At 38.9% G+C, this 22,033-nt stretch overlaps 1 protein-coding gene across 1 annotated transcript; it reads left to right on the forward strand.

Moving 5' to 3' along the window:
- Positions 1–1,657: 1,657 nt before the first annotated feature.
- LOC129238473 (sodium channel protein Nach) lies at positions 1,658–20,386 on the forward strand. The gene is made up of 12 exons (XM_054873500.1): positions 1,658–2,022; positions 2,108–2,205; positions 6,637–6,748; positions 6,819–6,972; positions 12,203–12,348; positions 12,463–12,544; positions 14,696–14,835; positions 15,443–15,585; positions 16,193–16,331; positions 16,483–16,693; positions 19,728–19,967; positions 20,027–20,386. The coding sequence occupies exons 1-12, from the start codon at positions 1,865–1,867 to the stop codon at positions 20,117–20,119; spliced, it is 1,716 nt and encodes a 571-aa protein (XP_054729475.1). The 5' UTR covers positions 1,658–1,864; the 3' UTR covers positions 20,120–20,386.
- The last annotated feature ends 1,647 nt before the right edge of the window (positions 20,387–22,033 follow it).

Consider the following 22,033-nt stretch of genomic DNA (forward strand, 5'->3'; position numbering starts at 1 on the left):
CGTCATTGCTGGCCCATCGGTATTGTCCTGTAATAATACCGGCCATCAACCGAACGTCTGTTCCTCTAAGTTTTAGTAGAAAGTTTGACAGTTTTCTGCTCGGACTTGTCACAAACACTTGGCAATTTTGCAGCGTTCTAGACCGGACCATCGCTCTTTATGTAAATTACATACATAATCGCTGATCCAATTCATGATTCCTGCGGAATTGATTCCGATTATTGGCTCTGGCCCCTGTGGGGCACCGCTGATCCACGGTTTGCGAATTCATCGGCAATCTCGTACTTTCAACACCGGGGTGTCCTGGAACCCATATAAGTACAAGCTTTTTTTCATGTTGCAACATAATTAAGCTTCTTCTTACATTCTTGAACAATCTTCGAAGTTTTCTTCGCGTTCTTCAGGGCCTTCAGTGCAACCTGACTGTCACTGAAAACTCCAATATGTTTCCCGCTCCTTCCTTTCTCAATTATCCATTCGGCTACTTTCAGGATGGCAAAAATTTCCATTTGTAAAGCAATTACCATTTCCCGCATAGCCTATTACATTTTACTACTATAATAACTGAAACCTCACATTGCTGATCAATTAAGTAGCCGATTATTTCTGTGGAAGCGAAAAAGCTGCTTCAATGCAGAGCCTTTTATTATTGAATTATGAGTCAATATGAACATAACGCTTACCCCGACTAGAATTTCAGTGAGGCATGCCGAAAAATCAGTTAGGCGCGAATTACGCAGGCCTGACTGAGGCACGCCTCACTATTACCTTACCAGGCCCACGATAGGCAAGGCAAAGATTGGCATGCCAGAACAATACCAAATTTGGTAGTGGTCACGAAAATCTGTGGCAGTGTCTCACTTAGGCATAAATTGGAATCCCTAACTGATTTGTAGACGGGCATCCGGAGTATTACCGAAGTTCGGTTTTTCCTTTCGCGACTTGGGCCCTGTAAATATAAACAAAAAAAATTTGGCATATGCTCTCGAGAATTCGTATTACTTTTAAATCACCATATATCATTTTTTCTCTCCCTTTAGTAACCATAGGAAGGCACATACCAAAGCTCCAGAAAGGAAAGATTTCAGAAACTGAAGCTGGCATTCAGAATCAACCATCAACTCATCAAGAGCTTACTGCGATATATCTAAATTTTGTTAAACCTAAATAAACTATCCTGACTTCCACTTAAATAATGTTTGCATACGCTCGTCGGAGTTGCCAAATCAAGGACTGTACACATGGGCATAGTTATGTACGACCAAAATTGGCTTAAAACAAAAGAGTTACAGAATATGCACAGTATGCATGTATGCACGTTTACATATGTACGAGTATGTGCTGGTCATAAAAATATGACATAGATAAAAAGTTCAGCAATAAATGTTCACCACCCCCAAAAAATCAAGATAAAGCCCAAGCGGCCATTGTCAAATGGCATTTCGTGCGTGTTGCTTGAACGGTCAACATTGATTTGCTTTTATCTCCATTGTCCTTTAATGACTTCACTCAACTCATTCGCCAGATGGACAACTGCAATAGTCGCCTTCTTGCCATCACTCCAAATCAGTATATGTCGTAACGATTGTCACTGCATACGCAATTAGTCACGACCAGTGATATGGTCAGTTGTGATTTGTAGGTAAAATAGGGCACTACTACCTGTGTTGGTTGCGGATACATTTGACGAGCTAGACAAACGTACCAGCAGGAGCCGCTGGAGTGACCGATTTCGATTGAGTTTATGTGAAAATTTTGGCAATTATTCTTAGCTCCTATGCAGTTTCTTTCAAAGCGACATACAAGTGCACCTAAATAAGTGAATTATGCGAGTGTTGTTGGTATTGGGAATTCTAGGACGAAAATGTCGAAAACGAACATGAAGGAATGGACGAGAAAGTTGACCGAAACGTTGACATTATTTCGACGTAGCTTAATTTTACAAACCAAAGAGTTTTTTCAAAATTCCACCTTACATGGAGTGCGTTACATAGCCGAATCGGGACGTCCGGTGGGTGAAAAGTAGGTGAATGTATATCAGATCTAAAAGAGAGATTAATGGCGTGTAAGTGTACGAAAAGGGAAACATAAATCGTTTTTCTTATAGATTTATGTGGTTTTGCTTTACAACGATTGGGGCTGTGACGGCTTTGGTGATTATTATGAGTTTGTGGGAAAAGTTTCAGACTAATCCCACCATTACTGGTGAGTGCCTATATCAATATAAGTTTGTACATATGTACCTATGTGTGAATTTAGGGTGGCTTATTTTTGCGGAAAAACTGACAACATTATATTTTTTGGAGTGGACTTGTTGTTGCAGCAAAAAAATTCTCCATATGTGTAGGGGGAATGCCGCTGGAGTGACAATCCTTGGCCGGATATGAATCCGGGTCGTACCAGTAGCGTGTGTCCGACTGACGTGGGAACCATTTTTCACGAGTTTTCAAAGTTAGCTTAGAATTATTTGCTAAAAATACACTGAAAAATATATTATCGGATGTCTTTTAGCTGTCGATATCGATAACTATGGTTTGACTGCTGAGAATGACCGACAATTCTGTTCAGCAAGGTTTGGCAATGCAACTTCAATTGGTATAGGAAGTCGCCGCTAAAGCTGGGCTGGTTTTCAACACCTCTGAAACGAAAGTAATGCATACAAGCACGTAAAATACGCATCTGTTTCTGATCGATCCAACTGGGAACCAGTTGGAGAAAGTATAATCTTTTTGCTGTCTGGATGGTGTCATCTGGGTGTCAGGTGGCTCGAGCAAAGACATCAAAAACCGCATCAGGAAAGCTCTAGCAATATTTAGCTCCAGTCTGGAAAGCATAACACTTTTCGCAACGAGCATAGTTGAAGATCTTTGATCCTAATGTCAAATCATCTTTACTTTATGCCTGTGAAGCGTGGAATGCAACAGCGGCCGATATAAACGCACTGCAAGTTTTCACTAAACCTTAGCAAAATCCTGAAAATTTTCGGACAAAACACAATCTCGTATGCTGTTTTCTGGAGAAGAACACAGCAAAGCCCCAAGACTCCTTGAGATTTGCAAAAGAAAATTAGGCTGGATTCGTCACGTCCTGCGTAGAGAATATGATAACTTAACAAGAGCCGCTATTGCGAGAAATTCCCAAGCCAGCCGTAGACCAGGAAAGTCATCGGTGCTTGTTTCCAAATCCGAACACCGTCTCCAGGTGGCTTTCCTAGAATTTAACCTGTGATGAAGCTAAGAGACTAGCGCAGAACAGATCTGAATAGAAGGAATTTGTTGTGGCTCTTTGCTCCTCCCTGGAACTATACGAAATAATATTAATAATAATAATAAAGTTTAGCAAGTCATCATGAATCGTTTAACGCCAGAACAACGCTTCCAAATTGTGGAAATTTACTTTGAAAGAAAAAATCTGTTCGCAAAGTTCTTCATCGACCCTGATTACTTTCGAAATGAGTAAGGAGCTACCGTTATGCTGAATGGCGAGCCCTATGAACCATGCTAACTGAATTTTTATTTGCAAAAACTGATTAGCTAATCGTGCTCAGCAATCGATTTACTGCTATATTCAGCCAAGCTTTGACGCCATACGTCCAGATTTATTGGAAAAAGTAATAAAAAATTGCACTGATCGAATGGACCATGGAACTCGTAGCCGTGGCGGACATATGCTGGATATCATATTCAAAAAATAAATGCCATAGGTTGAAATGGTTGAAGTGCCAGTCTGGCACTCCTCAAGTAGCACTAACGAGCCGTTTTCATACCACTAGAGGTATCCAACAGACAGATATATACACCCAGCCAGAGCTGTTGATATAATGGAGGAGATTTGGATGGGATTTAGGTTGGCGCAATGCCCCAATGTCGTCTCGCTGACCTTAGTCCTCTAGCTGCCAAACCCGGACATTTACAGAGAAAATGCTCTACAGTCTCTTTCTCTGAAAGGTCCCCACAACTTCTGCAATGAGAGTGAAATGGTAACCCTAGCTTTTCTGCGTGTATGCCGATCGTCCAGTGAACGGTAAACACAGCTACGAGTTTGGAGATTGAATGGCGATGAGTCCAAAGGACTTTCTGAGTCCTTGGTATATCGTATTGGGGTCAAAGGGTTTTCGAAATAGCACATGAAGAAATTGAGCTCCATCTCTTCTGCGCTTTCCTGAGAATTAATTTGTGCAGTTCCTCTTTAACAACTGTCAGGGGAATGCCTATGACCGGGTAGGAGGTCTCTAAGGGCAATTCAGTCCCCTTCGTGGCAAGCTCATCAGCAATTTCGTTTCCCTCTATGTTCCTACGTCGTGGAACCCAGATCAGAGAAATGTTACCTGCACACACAAGAGATTTGATCTCCTTTTTACAGGAGTTTACTAGTTTCGTTCTGCATCATGGCGTCGTCAGAGCCCTGATCGCGGCTTGACTATCGGAGAAAATGTTAATATCCCCTCGCACCCGCGTTTCCTAAGCATTTTTGCATGCCTGCAGGATTGTAAAGACTTCTGCTTAAAAAACAGAAGCAATATTCGGCAGTTTAAAGTAGATAGATAAAATGGCTGATCTAGAGAAAACCCCCGCTCCGACTCCCGATTCCATCTTGGAACCGTCAGTAAAGACAGAGGAGCAAGCTTCGGTGCAGATTTTACCCTACCAGATTATAATAAAAAAAGTTAATATAGGTAAAGTTGTCCGAGGAAACGAATACGGAATATTTATTGATCGAAATGAGTATGCGAAGATTTTTTGTTGCAAACTATCTCGTTCGGCAACACGTTATCCTCTTTATCAATCCGACGAGCTGCAACGGTGTCCTATATGTATATATTAGTTGAGAGCATCAACCAGCTCAATAGTGGCACCCGGTTTTTAGAGAGTTCTGACGCTCCAAGTGTATATTCTCAAATCGACGTCCTTATAGCGAAAGCGGATGTCGTCATCAAACGAGGGAGTCCTTATACGAGACTTATTTGGATCCTTCATTGGAATAATTCTTTTTACAAAGCTTGGGGACTCGCTGCAGACATTAATTCGCTACAAACGGATTTACGTAGCATACACAAGGGACGTCGCGCGGAGGCAGTGTGTCTTGAAGCGAGAAAGAAACAAAGATCATTTAGGATATTTACCATGTCAATTTGCTTTGTATTTCTGCTTCCTAGACCCATATAACTACCTCTTATCAATCTCGACAACCTATGTGTTGGGCATGGGAATAAGTTTCCGTCTTTTCTTAGCCAAAGTTACGAATTATTTAAACAATTAAATAATAGATAATATTATGTGAAGTAAGTACCATGGGAAGCTACAACTTTACTTCACCTTTCAGGCAGCATACGGATTCCTCTGACGAAAAATTCGAGTTCTTTTGACTTGTTCCATTCATTGAGCCAGTTTACGATGCTCTCGTAAGAAGTGAACCACTCTTCAATAAGAACTGACTGCATTGAACGGAACGATGGGGAATACGGCGAGTGGCGCAAGATTTCCCAATTCAGTCCCTTTAAATGTTCTGCACCGATGTAGCAACGAGTGGCCTAGCGTTATCATACAGCAAAATCAGTTTGTCATGTCTACCGTCCCATTCTGGCCGCTTTTCTTTGAGGGCTCGATTCACACGCATTAGCTGCAGTCGATGCAGATGGTTTAAGGAGTTCATAATAGATGACACCCTTCTTATCCAGATGCACAACATAGCTTTGAAGCATGCTTATTTGTTTTCGCTGTCGATGGACCTGGTTCACCTGGCAGGCTGCAACATTTTTGGCGCTTGGGAATATCACATAATTCTTTTCTGCCGTTCAATAAGCATCTCACACGTCTCCCTCCTTCAACTGATGTGGCACCCAGTTACCTGCTTTCTGGACCACTCCCATCGCGTGTAAATGTTTACCGACGGTTTATCTGTTAACATCCAACTCTTTAGACATATCATCAAGTGTTCGACATGCGTCTTCATCCAATAGTTGTCGTAGTTAAGTATCTTCTAACTTTTTCGGTGTCCCTTTGGGAGCTTTATCACTCACGTCGAAATTGCCGCTTTGGAAGCGTCGAAACCACTCTTTCCAAGTTGTATTTGATGGAGCTTGATTACTGTAAATATTGATCAATATACGACATTTTTCAGCTACACTTTTTTTAAAGGTAATAATGAAGAATGATTTCCCGCAAATGCCGTTTTTTTTTTGGACGAACGTAGTCATTTTTGACGTCAAATAAAAAATAATCTTGACGCTTCAATCGAATGTCAACTACTGCGACCGAGACCTCACATATACACACTAAAATCACCAGTATATTGCTAGAGCGAACACAAAAATTGTATCAGCAGCGACACCTCTTTTACGAGGGCGGAAACTTATTCTCATACCCAATATGTCGGGGTGATAAAATGACGGGCAGCAGGCGACGGGTTAATGTAAACATTAAATATTTTGTACTCGACAATAACTGGCTTGACTGGGTAGCTATGCTTTGATATTGTACGCAGATTTGATATTATACCCAATATTATTATGCTAATTGAAAATATATAATTTATATATGTATTGTATATAAAAAAAATTCTCAAAAAAATATGAGCCACCCTAATGTAGTTACTATATATTTGCCTCTACATACTCTCTTATTGTTTTACGCTTAGGGTTGGACACCGATTTCCATAATCAAAATGTTGTTTTTCCCACCACCGTCATTTGTCCGGAAGTTCCCTTCGATCATGAAAAAGCTTACGACTGGGCGTACAAAACATTGTCGTGAGTAGCAGTTCACATGTAAACCCTGCTTAAATTACTAATAATATCAATTGTGTTATTTTATTGGCAGAAATTATGACCATCCCACAGCCACAATGATTGCACCTTTTCTTGAAGTTTTAACATCCTTAAATTTCGAAAATGTCAATGAGGCGTACGCTCTATCCCTATCGATACCAACAAAAGTGTTGGAGGAAATGAATTTGAGAGAAGCGGCATTCAAGGTACATAGATATCATAAAATTGAATTGAACTATTTATATTAAAAAAAATAATAGATTTTATATTAAAAATCAGAAATTGAATTATGTGTATATAGATTAAGCTTATCTGATAACACTGATCGATAAAACTTGACTCTTAATTGGTCATAAAATGGTAGAAAAAGTTTTTCGAGTATAGGTCGCCTCAGGCAGGCTAGCAGTGCTAAAATGTCATATAGACCCTACATTTTGAAATAAAAGGGAATTTATAATATAAAATGAACCCTCAGGACTTGCAATAATGACAAAATACAAATTTTTTTACTAAAGCTGTCTAACAGGTTTTAGCAAAAATATTAATAGTTTACATATTTTGATACCGCAATCACAACAGCATTTAGTAGTTACAGTCTGACGAACCAGTTTTTTCTCGTAACTTCAATATATATTTCGTTCTGCTTTTTGCTGCGTAATAGTCCTACTTAAGGGCTACGACGCCAGTGCTAACTCAGGTTAGTGTCGTTCGAAAGTTTCCCGTAAACGCAACCAAACAAAAATGAGTGAGAAATAGGCGAAGCGTTTCGAGGCGGTATTTTTATGCACGCATTCGAAAGAACCGAACTTACGACGCGGCTGCAAAAGTGATTAAAAAATCAAAAGAAAAAAGTTTGTAATGATGTGGAATCAGCGGTATAAGGTGTACAGAAATGTTGATGACTTTTCTGAGCGTGGCTTGAAGCGAGTGACGACAAAAAAGCAAGATAAAGTAATCGTCCAACTTTTTAAGCGGGACCCTTCCTTGTGACTACGCCAAGCACGCACAATTCTTGCTAAAAAGGGAATAGATGTGAGTATCAACACCATCGGACGACGACTGAAGGAGACGAACACATCCTACCGTCCCACATCACACACATTGAAAAACAACAAAACAAGAAAATGGGCTCACAGTAATGGACTGGCCTTCTCAGTCCTCAGACGTCAACCCCATTGAAAATGTGTGTGAAATTATGAAAACGCATCTTGCCAGGAAGCCATTCCACGATTTAAAGCAACTCGTGCGTTAAGTTCACAAAATCTGGCCCTGTTTGTCGACGAGCTACGCCGAAAAGCTGGTTCAAAGCATGAAGAAGATGCCAGGCTATATTCGACAACGATAGAGACTACACGGCTTATTGAGTAATTGCAACTCATAGTTTAGTACTTAATTTCATATAAAAAATGTTTAAATATATATCTTTTATGCTTCATAAATAACCGCGCCTCCGTTTTTCTGACACAGACCCTATTTCGGAGATTAATATTCACTAATAGTTACTAGTAGCAGCTACCGTCGCGGTCGTATGGCTTTCATTGCAGTATACCAACTCTATTCATGGGGAGTACTAAATTTCAATAAGGAAATTTAATTTAAAAACTACTACAACTAAGCTTTTAGGATTATGGATATACAGTGTACAGCAGAAGTCTTGATACCCTAGAACTTCGAAGATGTTTTGTAAAAAATATCACGAAAGTTTTTGAGTATTTTAATATTTTATTAAAAAATAAATAAATCCAATTATTATTGTGTAAAATATAATAATAATATTATTATTATTATTAGAAGACCATTACGCACTGCGACCATAGCTGATCTATTGTGAAAGGCCTATTTTGTAACCCTAGAGTTTTAGGCTTTTTAGAAATTTTAGCACAGTTTTGGGTTTGTTGTTCCAAAGATTGCATGGAGATACACGATACCACCAAGGTGGTGTAGTCTTTGTCTGCCCAACGCAGGACATTCACAAAGCACATGTTCTGAGCTTTCTATGTCCATTTCGCAAAAGCGGCAGACATTGGTCTCGGATAGACCAATATTATTTAGATGGTACCTCAGGTTGCAGTGACCTGTAAGGTATCCGGTTAAAAGACGCAGATCTACTCTGTTTAGCGAGAGAAGTTTGTCAGATATTCCTTTGTTGGGACTTAGGAATAGTTTGGCTTGACGCTGACCGGCACAGTTTAGCCAGTGTGCGGCAAGTTTTCTTTCTTCCCATTTCCTAAGGAATTCATTAATGTGGCCTTTTGTCAGTCCACAGAAAGACTCAGGACCAGTAAGTTGCATATTTGCTCCTTGTTTTGCAAGGTCGTCAGCCATTTCATTTCCCTCATGTCCTTCATGTCCCGGAATCCAGCATAGTGTTACTATGTTGAGGTTTCCTAACGTGTTTAGAAGGTTTAGGCAATTGTTTACCAATTTAGAGGTGATAGTTGTTGATAGAAGGGCTTTTAGAGCCGCTTGACTATCTGAAAGTATGTAGATGTGAGTACCTCTCATTCTCTTTTTAAGGCATTCTCTCACACATATTTCAATGGCATGTATTTCTGCCTGGAATATTGTTCGGTAGGATCCCATCGGAATCGAATTTTTGAATTTGGGCCCATTGATTCCTGCGCCTGTTCTACCATTTTCCAATTTTTACCCGTCAGTAAACCATAGCTGGGAGCCAGGTTTGAAAGTGATAGAGTTAGTTCTCCAGTCTGTTCGTTCATTGATTATAACTTGGAAGTTCCTGAAGAGTATTGGTTTGGGTGATAGTATATCATCCCTATGAAGAATGGGACTATGTAGGAAGTCTTCTAAGATATTTAAATGTCCTTTCATATCCCCACTTTTAAGTTCAGATATACCTTTTAATCTTAAGGCACTCGAGCGAGCTTCCCTTTCAATTAGAATTGGAAGCGGTGGTATGTTCAGAAGCACACCCACTGCATCCGTGGGACATGTTTTCATAGTCCCTGTAATACCAACACATACCAGGCGATGCAGTTTGCTTAATTCGTTTGCTGCCTTTCTTTGCTTGACCTTGGGCCACCATGCTAAGGATGCATAAGTGACTATGGGTTTCACAGCTGTGGTGAATGTCCAGAAGGTCATTCTAGGGTTTAGTCCCCATGTCTTACCAAAAAGTCTTGTACAGGCAAAGAATGCCCTTGTGGCTTTTGAAGTAACTCTCTCAATATGGGAATTCCACGTAAGCGTTTTGTCAAGACTGACGCCAATATAATAATATAAAATATAGACTATCTCATTTTCAAACAAGAAGGAAAAACATATATGTAGAAAATCTGAAAACTCGCACAGCAAAAGTGTTGATACTCTTGCAATAAAATATTTATGTATGGATAAGTTTAATAGCAATTTTAGAAAAATTACATGTAATATCTAGTAGGATACCCTCGTAATCGAATAACTTATCGAACTAATCAAATAGTCGGTCAGGCATTGAGTGAATCAAGTTTTTTGTATAAACTGAATTTACAAGCTTTTAAGTTGATTTGTGGAAATTATGTAGGGTTTTCTTAATCGTTTTTTTTATGTAGTATTAGTCACATCTTCGCCATGTGTGCGTTGTGCTTGGGTTCGTTGTCCTGCTGGAAATAAAATCCAATAGACAATCCCATTTCTACAGCGTTTTGAGACAAGTTTTCTTGAAAGCTTTTTAAATATACTTCTTTTGTCATTATTTCCTCAATGAAAACAAGATTGCCATCAACTGATGTTGACATGCAACCCCAAACCACGACGCCTCCACCTCTATGTTTAACCGTTTTAATTGTATTTTTAGATTGAATTCTTCATTTCGCTTCCTCCACACTTTAAGTCGCCTATCATATAAGAAAATAATATATTTCGATTCGTCGCAGAAAATGACTTTGCCAAATTCTGTGAGTTTATAAGTTCTGACCAATTCGAGCCTTCACTGTATCTGCAAGGTGGCGCAAAAGTAACCTAGCGATGTTTTTTGGCTGTAATTAAAAAAAAAATGAAAAAATTTGATTTTTTTTGTCGATTATTTTTATTTGGTCTTTTAATTTTTTTACATCAAGTCGAGAATATGATGTCATGTGAATGGCCACCGCCACAGTTGATTGCCATTTGAGCCCTTTTTATGGCATTTTCCATCACTTTGGCCAAAACTTCCGGCGATAGATCCTCACATTCTTGACGGATATTGTCTTTAAGAGCTGCAAGAGTCTGAGGCTTGTTGACATAAACCCGCGACTTCACAAAACCCCACAAAAAGAAGTCTGGAGCGGTCAAATCGGGCGATCTTGCTGGCCAGTGCAAATCGCCAAAACGGGAGATTAGGCGCCCGGGAAATGCATCCTTCAGCATATCGGTTGTGGCACGTGCAGTGTGTGCCGTTGCACCGTCCTGTTGGAACCACATGTTTTCCAATCACAATTCATCAAGTTGTGGCAAAAAGAACTCGTTGATCATTGCTCTGTAGCGCTCACCATTCACAGTAACCGTTTGGCCCGCGACGTCTTCGAAGAAAAAAGGTCCGATGACTCGTCCAGCGAAAACAGCACACCATACAGTAACTTTGAGCGGGTGTAATAGCTCTTCGTGGGTTACACGCGGATTTTCAGTGCCCCAGAAGCGTAAATTTTGCTTATTTACGTGCCCGCTAAGATGGAAATGGGCCTCATCACTCATGATTATTTTTAATGAAAAATCATCTTCCTCTTGGTGGTGATTAAGGATGGCTTGAGCGTATGTTAGACGCGATTGGCGGTCAGCAACTAACATCTGATGCACGGTCTGGACTTTGTACGGAAACATCTTCAAACCTTGTACCAAAATTGGCTGTAAAGACCGTCGACTGATACCCATTTGCGTGGCACGTCGTCTGGTCGATGTCGACGGGTCTGCCACGCCTGGCAGCATCTCGTGTTGTGCCAGTCTCTTCGAGGCGAGCGGCTAAACGTCGCAGTGTTTCACCAGTAGGCGTTGGACGGCGAGGAAATCTGCGACGAAATTCACGTTGTGCCAAAGTCACCGACCGATTATTGGTCAAATAAATAGTCAGCAATATTCCGCGTTCTGGAGCAGTGTAGCGTAACATTGTGTATTAACGTGTATTTCGCATATGTGTACTACACAAATGTCAAAACAGAACTGACATTAGGGGCTAATCGCAAAATTTATAGCATTTTCTGATAGGAGGATTACTTTAACGCCACCTGTTGGTATCACTGGCAAAGAGCTTTTTTCTAGCAATACGTGCCTCATATACACATCTCTTGATTGACCTTCGCACTGTATCCGATGAAACAATGGTGTATTATTCATATATTAATAAAGTTTTTCATAATCTATAATAATGCGTGAAATTTCTTAAAATTATACTTAGAAATGGTAGGGTATCAAGGTTTATTCTGTGACTTTACATATATTTAAGTACCTTTTGGTCCCGCACAGGTTCAAGTCAATTGTGAAGATACCTTATCTGAGTGTAAATATCGCGATGAACCTATACCCTGCTGTGATCACTTCAGTACAGTTTATACCGAGCATGGGATGTGCTTCGCCTTCAACAGTCGTTTCATATCAGAGGAGAAAGAAGAGTAGGTTTTACCAAATGCAATAAATACGTAAAATATTATACCTATACTTGAAGCTCTTGCTTATTGTTTTTTTTCGTATAATTGCATATTTTTCGTTACTCTTTGCTGTCAAAGTGTTGGTGGCGCTGCACCGCATGACCTTTACGAGACGGATAAAAAATGGGCTTTGTACTTCTTACCAAATGGGACAGCAAATGTAAGTACCTGAAAAGTTTATTTAAATTTTGAAAGACCATCACACAAATAGCAACAACAATCAACATATGGTATGTACGACTGCGGAAACAAAGTTATACCCAAAAGTTTTAAATTGAATTTCAATTTTGAACTAATAATTATACAAAAAATAATATAATTCATGATTTCAAATAAATCTTAGCAGTACTTTGTTTATCACATATGGATAACTGATATTGTCTGTCTAATAGTATACGTTTTTAATTGCTGAGATCCACCCACTCAATTTTTTTAAGTAGGTAAAAATACCCGTATGTTGAAAAATTACATTTAGGGATAACTGATTGATTGATTTGTTTGACGTTTGCACCTCAACCTGTTGCTCTTAAGTGCCCTCTACTCATCACAGGAGCTCCAGACCAAGTTGCCTTATTAAACTCAAGACAGAGCTGGAAGCAAATGGGCCTTTCTTCTGGCTGCAATTGTTCGAGATATCTCAACCTTCTCCACGCTATAGCGCTGCATGCAAGGAGAAGGTGCATTATAGTCTCCTGAGATTGGTCGCAGAAACGACAAGAGCCCGTAGACCAAATCCTGATCATGTACACATGACTGCGTAGTCTGCAAGGCCCTTATCAATGCCAGTGAGCATTTGGGAAGGGTTATGAGTTTTCTAAACCTCTTCTGGTTGTACTCCCCCAGAAAATAAATCATAGCCCCATGGTTTGGTGCCAGCTAACCTCCCTTAGCCTTAGCTCTTCACTCCTAAGCTTCTCCTTGATGGTGGTTGTCCCGCAGCAAGGAAGGGCTCGGGTCCTATTAATTACGAGGTCACAGCCTCTCTTACCAATGCGTTCGCTATTTCGTTGCCAGTTATACATCTGTGTCTTGTGACCCAAATTATGCGACTGTAATTGTACATTCCTAACATAATCAATTTATCGATATACTCAAGAACCAGTGAGGACTTAATCTCACAGGATGCCAGAGCCTTTAGTCACGCGTGAACTGCCTATCGCTCAGAATGGCAATTCAGTCATTCCGGAAATGCCTGGAGGGGTACCTCAATGCGCATAAAGTTTTCCCATGTACTTTGTACGAGGAAAAAAAATGTTATTATAGATAGTAAGGTAATACTTTTTCGGAGAAATTCACCCATGCAAGGCATTCGGCCGAATGCGTACAGTAAGGGGGAGTTCGCAAATCTCCAGGCGCACTAAACTACGAACGGAAATCTCTAACAACATCACACAGAGGCTACAATCCTTCATCAACAAATGCCTCCGCATCACCTGTAGAATATTGTAGCCAAACACCATCAGTAACGACGTACTGTGGAGATTAACGAACGAGGAGGCAAATCAAACGCAGAAAGTAGCATCACGAGAATGGCACTGGACTGGAACCCGCAAGGGAGTAGAAGTCGCGAACTAGCAGATGCCGACATCTCATGGAAAGGCGCAAAAACAACAGCCCAGAATCGTGTACGATAGAAGAGTCTTGTCGAGGCCCTATGCTCTCGAGAGGAGTGAATGAAAAAAAAACATCTAATGATGAGACTCATGGAGTGATCTAAAGAAGAAGCATTCCTCAGCAAATCCATGAAAGAGGTCTTGAAACGAGTATATCGCATACGACAGAAAGATGAGCTGAATGAGCCTTACGATGATAAGGAAATAGTTCAGCAAATAAAACCCCACAGCTCTTCTAGCTAAATCATGTCATCAGAATGAGTACGAGGGCTCTAGTTCTGAAAATATTCAATGCAGACTTACTGCGCTAAGTGTGGAAGGACACGAATTCATTTGATATTTCTAGTTGACGAAAAGTATCACGGAGAGAGTGACTGAAGCGCTCTTTTTGACTCAGGGCAGAATGAAGAACAACTTTACATATTCTCTTAGCTCTGGACTTAGTATTTATTGGGATGAGAAGGATAGAGAACCATATGTTTCACATTTTTTGATAAAAATAAATTATTTTTAAAAAGTCCTATGGGTACTCCTAAAAATCTAACTTGTTTGGCAAACATCGCCACTTAACGGACTGACTTGTTCGATGCCTTTCTGGTCTAACGTTCAAAATATATTTATATTTAAAAAATACTCGAATTTTGTATTTTCTTATCTATTGAAACATTCAATGTTCGCTGAATTTCTCTTCTTCGAAGGTTTATATTTTTTCAAATGAAGAGTATTTTGGTCGCGATTTCAATGCACAAATCGAATGGGAAGATAATCAGAGGGTGGAAGCGCGGATCTCTAAGAAGCAAACCTATACCACAGATGATGCCAGACAACTTACGATCGGGTAAGCGCAAAGGCCTAATACAGGGTACGATGTTACATGTATAGGGTTTTTCATTAAGAAAGCAAGAAATTTGGAATTATTTTAATATGCATTTGGAGTTGATATCATTTTAATTTCGGACAAAGGACCGCCGCGGCTCCGCTGGAAGTGACACATTCTAGTAGAACCCTTTTGCACGACATCTGCGCATAAATGGAGCTCGATTTTATTTAAGCTTCCATGAATTATGGACTTAAACATGCACACGGCAGTGTCGAGTAACTTGTTAAATCTTCCGCCTCTCTAGATCCAGCAATTGCGCTTATTTACGAAACTACACTGCATAGTACTTTACCTGCAATGAATCTCATCGGTGAGGAAGATTTTCTTTCCGAAACCAGGACGCAGCGCACGGTGCGTTAAGCGAAAATATGTATATCGTTTTAATAATAAATTTTAACAATTTCAACTTATTTTTGAATAAAGTGACACTTCGTTGTTAAGTATTCCCGCCAAATGTGACACTGTCAAATGTCGAGCTCGCATATTGAAAAACCCCTTACTAAATCAAAACTCACAAATTAATTTCATTCGTATAATTTAAAATCAAACTTATCTAAAATTACAGCCAACGCAAATGCATATTTTATGATGAGGTCAAATTGAAGTACTTTCCCGAAGGTTACACTTTCTCATCCTGCATGAAAGAATGCCGCATGAAACGGGCCATCAAATTCTGTAAATGCAATCCGCCGTTTTATAAGCCAATACGTACGTTTTTCTACAATATTAAATGAATCAACATGAGCGCTAAATAAACTTTTATTCTAATCAAATATAAGAATTTATACGACAAACTTAGTCCCGATTTACACACAGAGACATGTGGAAGGGAGACACTGGAAATTCTCTTTTGGTGTTTAATTAGCGGTCACACGGATAAAATTGTTTTCGACAACATTTGTTGCTTTTGACGTTTACTTATTTAAGTTTGATAATACGAATAAGAAGCACAAAGCGAATCGCCAGTACGAGCAACAAACACCCCTCTCTCTTCCCCGTCCACCCTTCTCCCACGCACAAAATGTTTCCCTTCCAAATGTTTCAATGTGTAAATACGAATAAGAAGTACAAAGCGAATCGCCAGTACGAGCAACAAACACCCCTCTCTCTTCCCCGTCCACCCTTCTCCTACGCACAAAATGTTTCCCTTCCAAATGTTTCAATGTGTAAATACGAATAAGAAGCACAAAGCGAATCGCCAGTACGAGCAACAAACACCCCTCTCTCTTCCCCGTCCACCCTTCTCCCACGCACAAAATGTTTCCCTTCCAAATGTTTCAATGTGTAAATCGGGACTTATTCGTTTTCTTTCCAGCAAATGTTCCCATGTGTGGTATGTCGGATCTGCAGTGTTTGGGAAAAAATAAAGCTAACATTACAAATATAAAGGATTGCATGCAATGTGAGCTGAGTTGTTCGAAAACGGTTTTTAACATTGAGAAATTAATTAAAAGGTCTGTACCAATGCGATTAACAAATGCACTAAGCGCCAGTAATTTACGCGACAAGGACATTAATTTTACTGCTTTTTATGAAGTATTTCTTTTATTTTAATGCCATTTACCTTATGCTTTTTCAAAAATAAAAACTTTCCTCTTTTTCCAGCACCGAAAATAGCGGCGAAACAGGTGTTTTAGTAGAATTTCTTACTTGGCCTATTATACGATATAAACGCGAGGTACTTTTCGGATGGGTCGATCTATTGGTATCATTTGGCGGCATCGCCAGTTTATTTCTGGGTTTCTCGCTGTTGTCTGGTGTGGAGATTATTTACTATTTCACATTGAGGGCTTGCTGCATGGTCTACAAAGATCGGGTAGGTAACAAAACAAAACAAAAACTTTAAAGAAGAAAACGGTCGGAGTCAACGACTTAGGGCAGTCTTTCAGTGCTAGTTTAACTATGAATGATTCCATGCCATTTAATCCAAGAGCTGCTTTCTGCATTTTGGGCCAATAAGGACAACACAGTAAGGTAATAGAGAAATTGGCTTTATTGTTTTTCAAAATATTCTCCTTGGAAGTCCAAACACTTCTGCATTCGCTTGAACAATTTTCAAAGCACTTTCGCCACTCAGAGTTTTTAAAGCTTCAGCTGTTGAAAAACGTTAACCTCGCATTATATTTTTGAGGTTCCGGCGCAAAAAGAAATCATTAGGTCCCAAAAAATAGTTGTAAGGCGGATGACTTAATGAGTATTTGAGTGCTGAAAAACTCTCTTGTGTGAGCAGATACGTGAGAGCTTACAGGATCCGGCACTCGAAATGTAACTAATTAAAAAAGCCATTAATTTAGTTTGGAAAATTACTTTTATTTAATTCAAAGTAAAAAATATGTGAGAATAATACAAAATTAAGAATCAATTTACTTTTATGAGCACCTTTTGCCTTAACTATGACCTTGAAACGGTCCAGAAACGAATCGCAATCTGTCCGAATGTCCCTTGCAAATATTTTGGCCCACTTGCACTGATAATGGCTTTTTTCAGCGCCTCGAGACTGTTAAATCTTTTAGTTCGGATTTTTCTCTCCCAAATAAACCAAAGAGAATAATCTAATATATCAGATTCGCGTCTAGTGAATAATGAAAGCTCTTGTGAAAGCCAACGAATAACAATTGTTTGGCATTAAATAACCAGCCGCTCGAAGCTGTCAACTCCTTCTGCTACCTGAGTAGCATTAATACGGATCTGGAGCTGATATTAATCGCAGACTTCAGAAAGCAAGACAGGCCTTTGGGTGACTACAACCAGTTTGGAGACCCTCCCTTTTGTCAACTCGCATCAAAATAAAATTTTTCAATTCCAGTGTAAAGTCAGTACTCCTGTACGGCTGTGAGTCGTGGAACATGGCTGCCAGCGATATAAAGAAAGTGCAAGTTTTTATCAACAAGTGTTTGCGACGTATATTGCGCATTTTCTGGCCAAAGAAATCATTTATTTTAGCTTGAACAAAAATGTCAACGAAGGCACTATCACAAGTGTCGTGACATGGGTCTATGAATATGACATTGAAACGAACCAACAATCATCGGAAAGGCACCTCTGAGATAAGCCCAAAACCTATCAAACCATGTTTTCTATCCAGGTGACCGATTTACCAAGTTCGGGCATTAGTTATGGTGAAAAGAAAAAAATTCAATGAGCAACTTCAGCTGCCATGCCACAGGGCGGACGTCAGCAGCCGATCTCTGCCCGCTGTCAGATGGCAACGAAGTAATCTCAGTTTTTTTGGTAAACACATCCCCTGTTTCCTCAGCCTATCAGCTGATTCTGTCAAATTCGCTGAGAGCCGGTTAACGATTTGATATTGGCCAGACCTCTAAAATCTTTTCACCATGGTTTGCTATGATTGCCGTAGTTGTGGTGCACGGCAAATTCCACTCTCTGTATCAAATTGTAAATAAGGAATGTTATGCGAGCTTGCTGAAGCCAAGGATGATAGATACCAGGTTTGATCGTTAGGTATGGTGAAAAAAGTTTTTGAGAGAAGATTTGGATTCTACGTCATTCAATTTAAGTTTCACAAAATTTAGCTTTAGCTTAGTGAAATACAAAACGAATGACGTCAGCATGTCTGTCAAACTCGCTCAGCGCCGAATAACGGTCTGCTAGATAGTACACCTCTAAAAATCTTTTCACCATTTGCTAAATTTGAGAGAAAAATATGCGTCAGAAGAGGTAGCGGCAACTTTTGGTTTATTCACCACGATAAAGTACTGGCTCACAAATTCCAACCGGTACCCACTATTAGACCAAACACGACGTTAATACCAACCCACAAACTTAGTTGTTGCTTATATCCCAGTCCCGTGTGGCATAAGCACACAACGAAAACTAACACTTTGCGGGAATCGTTTTGATTTGATGGAGGCGAAAAAGAAGTATTCACAGAGAGACTAAAATGGCCTGTAAAAAATATTTGAAGATTGCAAAAAGTTGTCTGAATGTGTATTTGTGGCCATGAAAAATGCGTCTTAGGGAATAAAATAAATATTAAGGGGTCATATAGAGTAAGAAGGCTGAAAAAAGCGAATTTTCCAGAATGTATTCTGTGAAAACTTTTAAATTTATTGATCTAAAAATTTGTACGCATGTTATGTCATCTTTAAAGTGTATTTGAAGACTTAGTATTAGTAAAAATATTTATTTGTAATTTGTATTTCTTATAAAAAGACATTTCGCGGTGACCACTATATCTCTGAACTGGATCCTCTGAGATTAATAAACCAAGCAGATTTCGTTAAAGTAATGTTAAATCTAGTAATTAATCGAAGGAATAAGCACAATAAATTTTTTTGACAAAATGGCGGTTTCTCAAAAACAAAAAAAAATCGAGTTTGACCAAAATTTCGTCCTTAAATTGTTTATATTTATAAAAAAAAAACAATATTTATCGGTGAGAAAAAATCTTCGAAAAATTACTAAAACATATATTTAAGAAGCTCGTGTTAAAATTTGAGACTAATCGGTCGTTTACGAGTAATGTTGGTCGCCGACTTTGGAAGCACCACTTTGAGAAAAACGCGTTGAAAGTTGGAAAAGCACTCTGAAACGCCTTTTCAAATTTTCATGTAACTTCGAAAATATTCACCGGAATTATATTAATTTTCTTGCGTGTATTCTTAAATATATACAATAGTATGTACATTAAGAAAAGAAAATAAAAAAATAGATTTTTTGTAAATTCTAACTGTATATAACCCCCTTAATTAATAAGGTACTTCCGCTTTATTGACACATTCCGGATACTTTTGAACAAAAGAATATACATATTTAAAAAAATTGTTTATTATTGATATGTATTTGATACTTACATATTTGAAAACTTCTTCCTTTGCGTTAAATCGCAGCAAGAATTGTATGAAATCGAAAAGGAAATCAAACGTCGACCGCCACCTGCAATCGATCTTTCACTTCGTATAAAGCGCTATGTTTCGAAGCCTTCCGAGCCCGTCACAAGCAAAGATGAAAACCTAACCTGTAACACTTTGAATAGCAAACAGTCCAACAATTTGAGTGACCGTAATAAATTGATTATGAATGTACAACAGTACGGCAAAGAACTGAGCAGACGACGTAAAGCTGATAAGGTAAATTCCTTTAATATGAAATTGATTTTGAATAAATATTACATAAGAAATACTGATAGGACTATACCGGCTATTCAAAATCTTTCTATAAGTCAACGAAGATACAACCTGATTACCCAGATTCAAAGAGCGACTGGCAATATCTGCCTTAAATTAGAAAATGTAAAAAAAAATCAAATGCAGTTGATATTACGATATCAAAAAACACTAAAAAAAACATGGGAAATATTGCGTTACTAAGCAAACTGAACACAGAAATAAGCTTCAAGCACAGCTAATTTTCATAGAAATATTTAATAAAAAACGGTCAACATATTAATTTGGACTTAATAGCGATATTTATTCTGCTTTTACTGCTTGCAATCAATAATTTTTCAATGTATCTACCAACAAAAAAAACAAGAATAAAAATAAAACAAGTTCGTCACAACTACCAAGCATTGGTTTTCTTTTTTACTAGCGTTAGATGAACATTTAATACCTATTATCAAATATTTAATACCTTATACTAAGCAAAATCGACTACGGCCTGTTCCTCTTCGGGAACTCACCAAACTCGGCTTTAAACATGTTCAGGCCGGTATATCACCAAGCGGCGCGAACGAGTATTTTTGCACTTCGCACAACTTCAATAAAAACCTTTTAGCAGAAGCTGGCCTACCAACAATTGAAGAAAGAATCCATCAGATTCAAGCGAGTCTCATCCCTAAATTTCTTTTCCCATCCAACTCAATCATCGGCAAAGACATCTCAAATATAAACCAATCCAAAAGCCCACAAAAAGTTCCTTCTGTTATGCATCAAATATTTGGAATCGCCAACAAACTAGAATTATCCAATCTGATGATGAACTACCAAGCAAAAACCCCACAATGGGAGATAACGAAAGTATCCTGTGACCTTAGCCGAATCACCCGAAGCATTCCTTTCTATATTCCAGGTTCGCAAGACATACTATGAAGCTAACAATTGGACTTTGTGGTTCAGAGATTGCTCAAAATCTGATAACGTACCAACCAGCTTTGCAGTGGTTGACACAAACGGGGACACTCTACGGGTACAAACTTTGCTGGACTGTGCATCTGTTTTTACTGCAGAAGCAGTTGCCGTTGGTCATGCTTTAAACATGGCCTTGGCAAATGACTGTAAAACTCTCATATGCACCGACAGCAAATCTGTTCTCAAAACAGTTCTTAACCCTCTATCCAATTCATCCACCATTAGCAGAATAATGAAATACCCTCATTGGCAAGGAGGCTTCCTTACGCTTACTTTGGATACCAAGCCATATAGGAATTCACGGGAACGAGATGGCAGACAATGCGGCCAAACAAGCCGCCTCAGCACCGATAACAAAACATCCCACATGCGAAAAGAGAGATATGTTGTCAACAATTAGACGATATCTCAACACCAGAACGAAACTAGAGTCTCTAAACTATACCCAGCACCACTACACTACTGTGGCAACCAGACTGAACGGACGACCCGATGGCAACCCTGACAATAACAGGACAATATAAAAACGCAATTGAACAGAGAGTTTGATCGAATCGCCGGCGAGTACAGACGCGTTGTACTAATTCGCATCACATACATTTTTCCTTAAATCTAATTTAATCCTAATTTTAAAACTAAATATTAATATAATTAAAAACTAAAAATAAAAATACGTTTTACTGAACCGAAAACAATTAATTGCCACTATACCCACAACTACCATAAACCAAATAGAACATTTCTACCGGCTACGGCTTGGCCACAGCCACAGGTCTCTCTTTAAACCATATACACCTAATTCTGTTTTTACACGGTAGATTGGTTCCAGAAAAAACCGTGTCAAAAAAGAGGTTGTCTGTAAAGTCGGTTTACTGACGATAGTTTAACGTGATAACGTCATAAGAAAATACTGATTGAATGGTTGCATTTTTCAGAAGAAAATTTTAATTTTATTTGTTTGATAGATATTTTGTATGGATATAGAGAATGAGTTAACATTAACATAACATAATATACTTTAACATAACATAACATAACATAACATAACATAACATAACATAACATAA

This window comes from Anastrepha obliqua, chromosome 2, assembly GCF_027943255.1.
Source record: "Anastrepha obliqua isolate idAnaObli1 chromosome 2, idAnaObli1_1.0, whole genome shotgun sequence".
In the NCBI taxonomy this organism is placed as follows: domain Eukaryota; kingdom Metazoa; phylum Arthropoda; class Insecta; order Diptera; family Tephritidae; genus Anastrepha; species Anastrepha obliqua.

Coding starts and splice junctions, on each gene's coding strand:
- LOC129238473 (XM_054873500.1), top strand. CDS start 1,865: ATGTCGAAAACGAACATGAAGGAATGGACGAGAAAGTTGACCGAAACG. Junction 6,973..12,202: donor TGAGAGAAGCGGCATTCAAG/GTACATAGATAT, acceptor GGTCCCGCACAG/GTTCAAGTCAATTGTGAAGA. Junction 12,349..12,462: donor ATATCAGAGGAGAAAGAAGA/GTAGGTTTTACC, acceptor TTGCTGTCAAAG/TGTTGGTGGCGCTGCACCGC.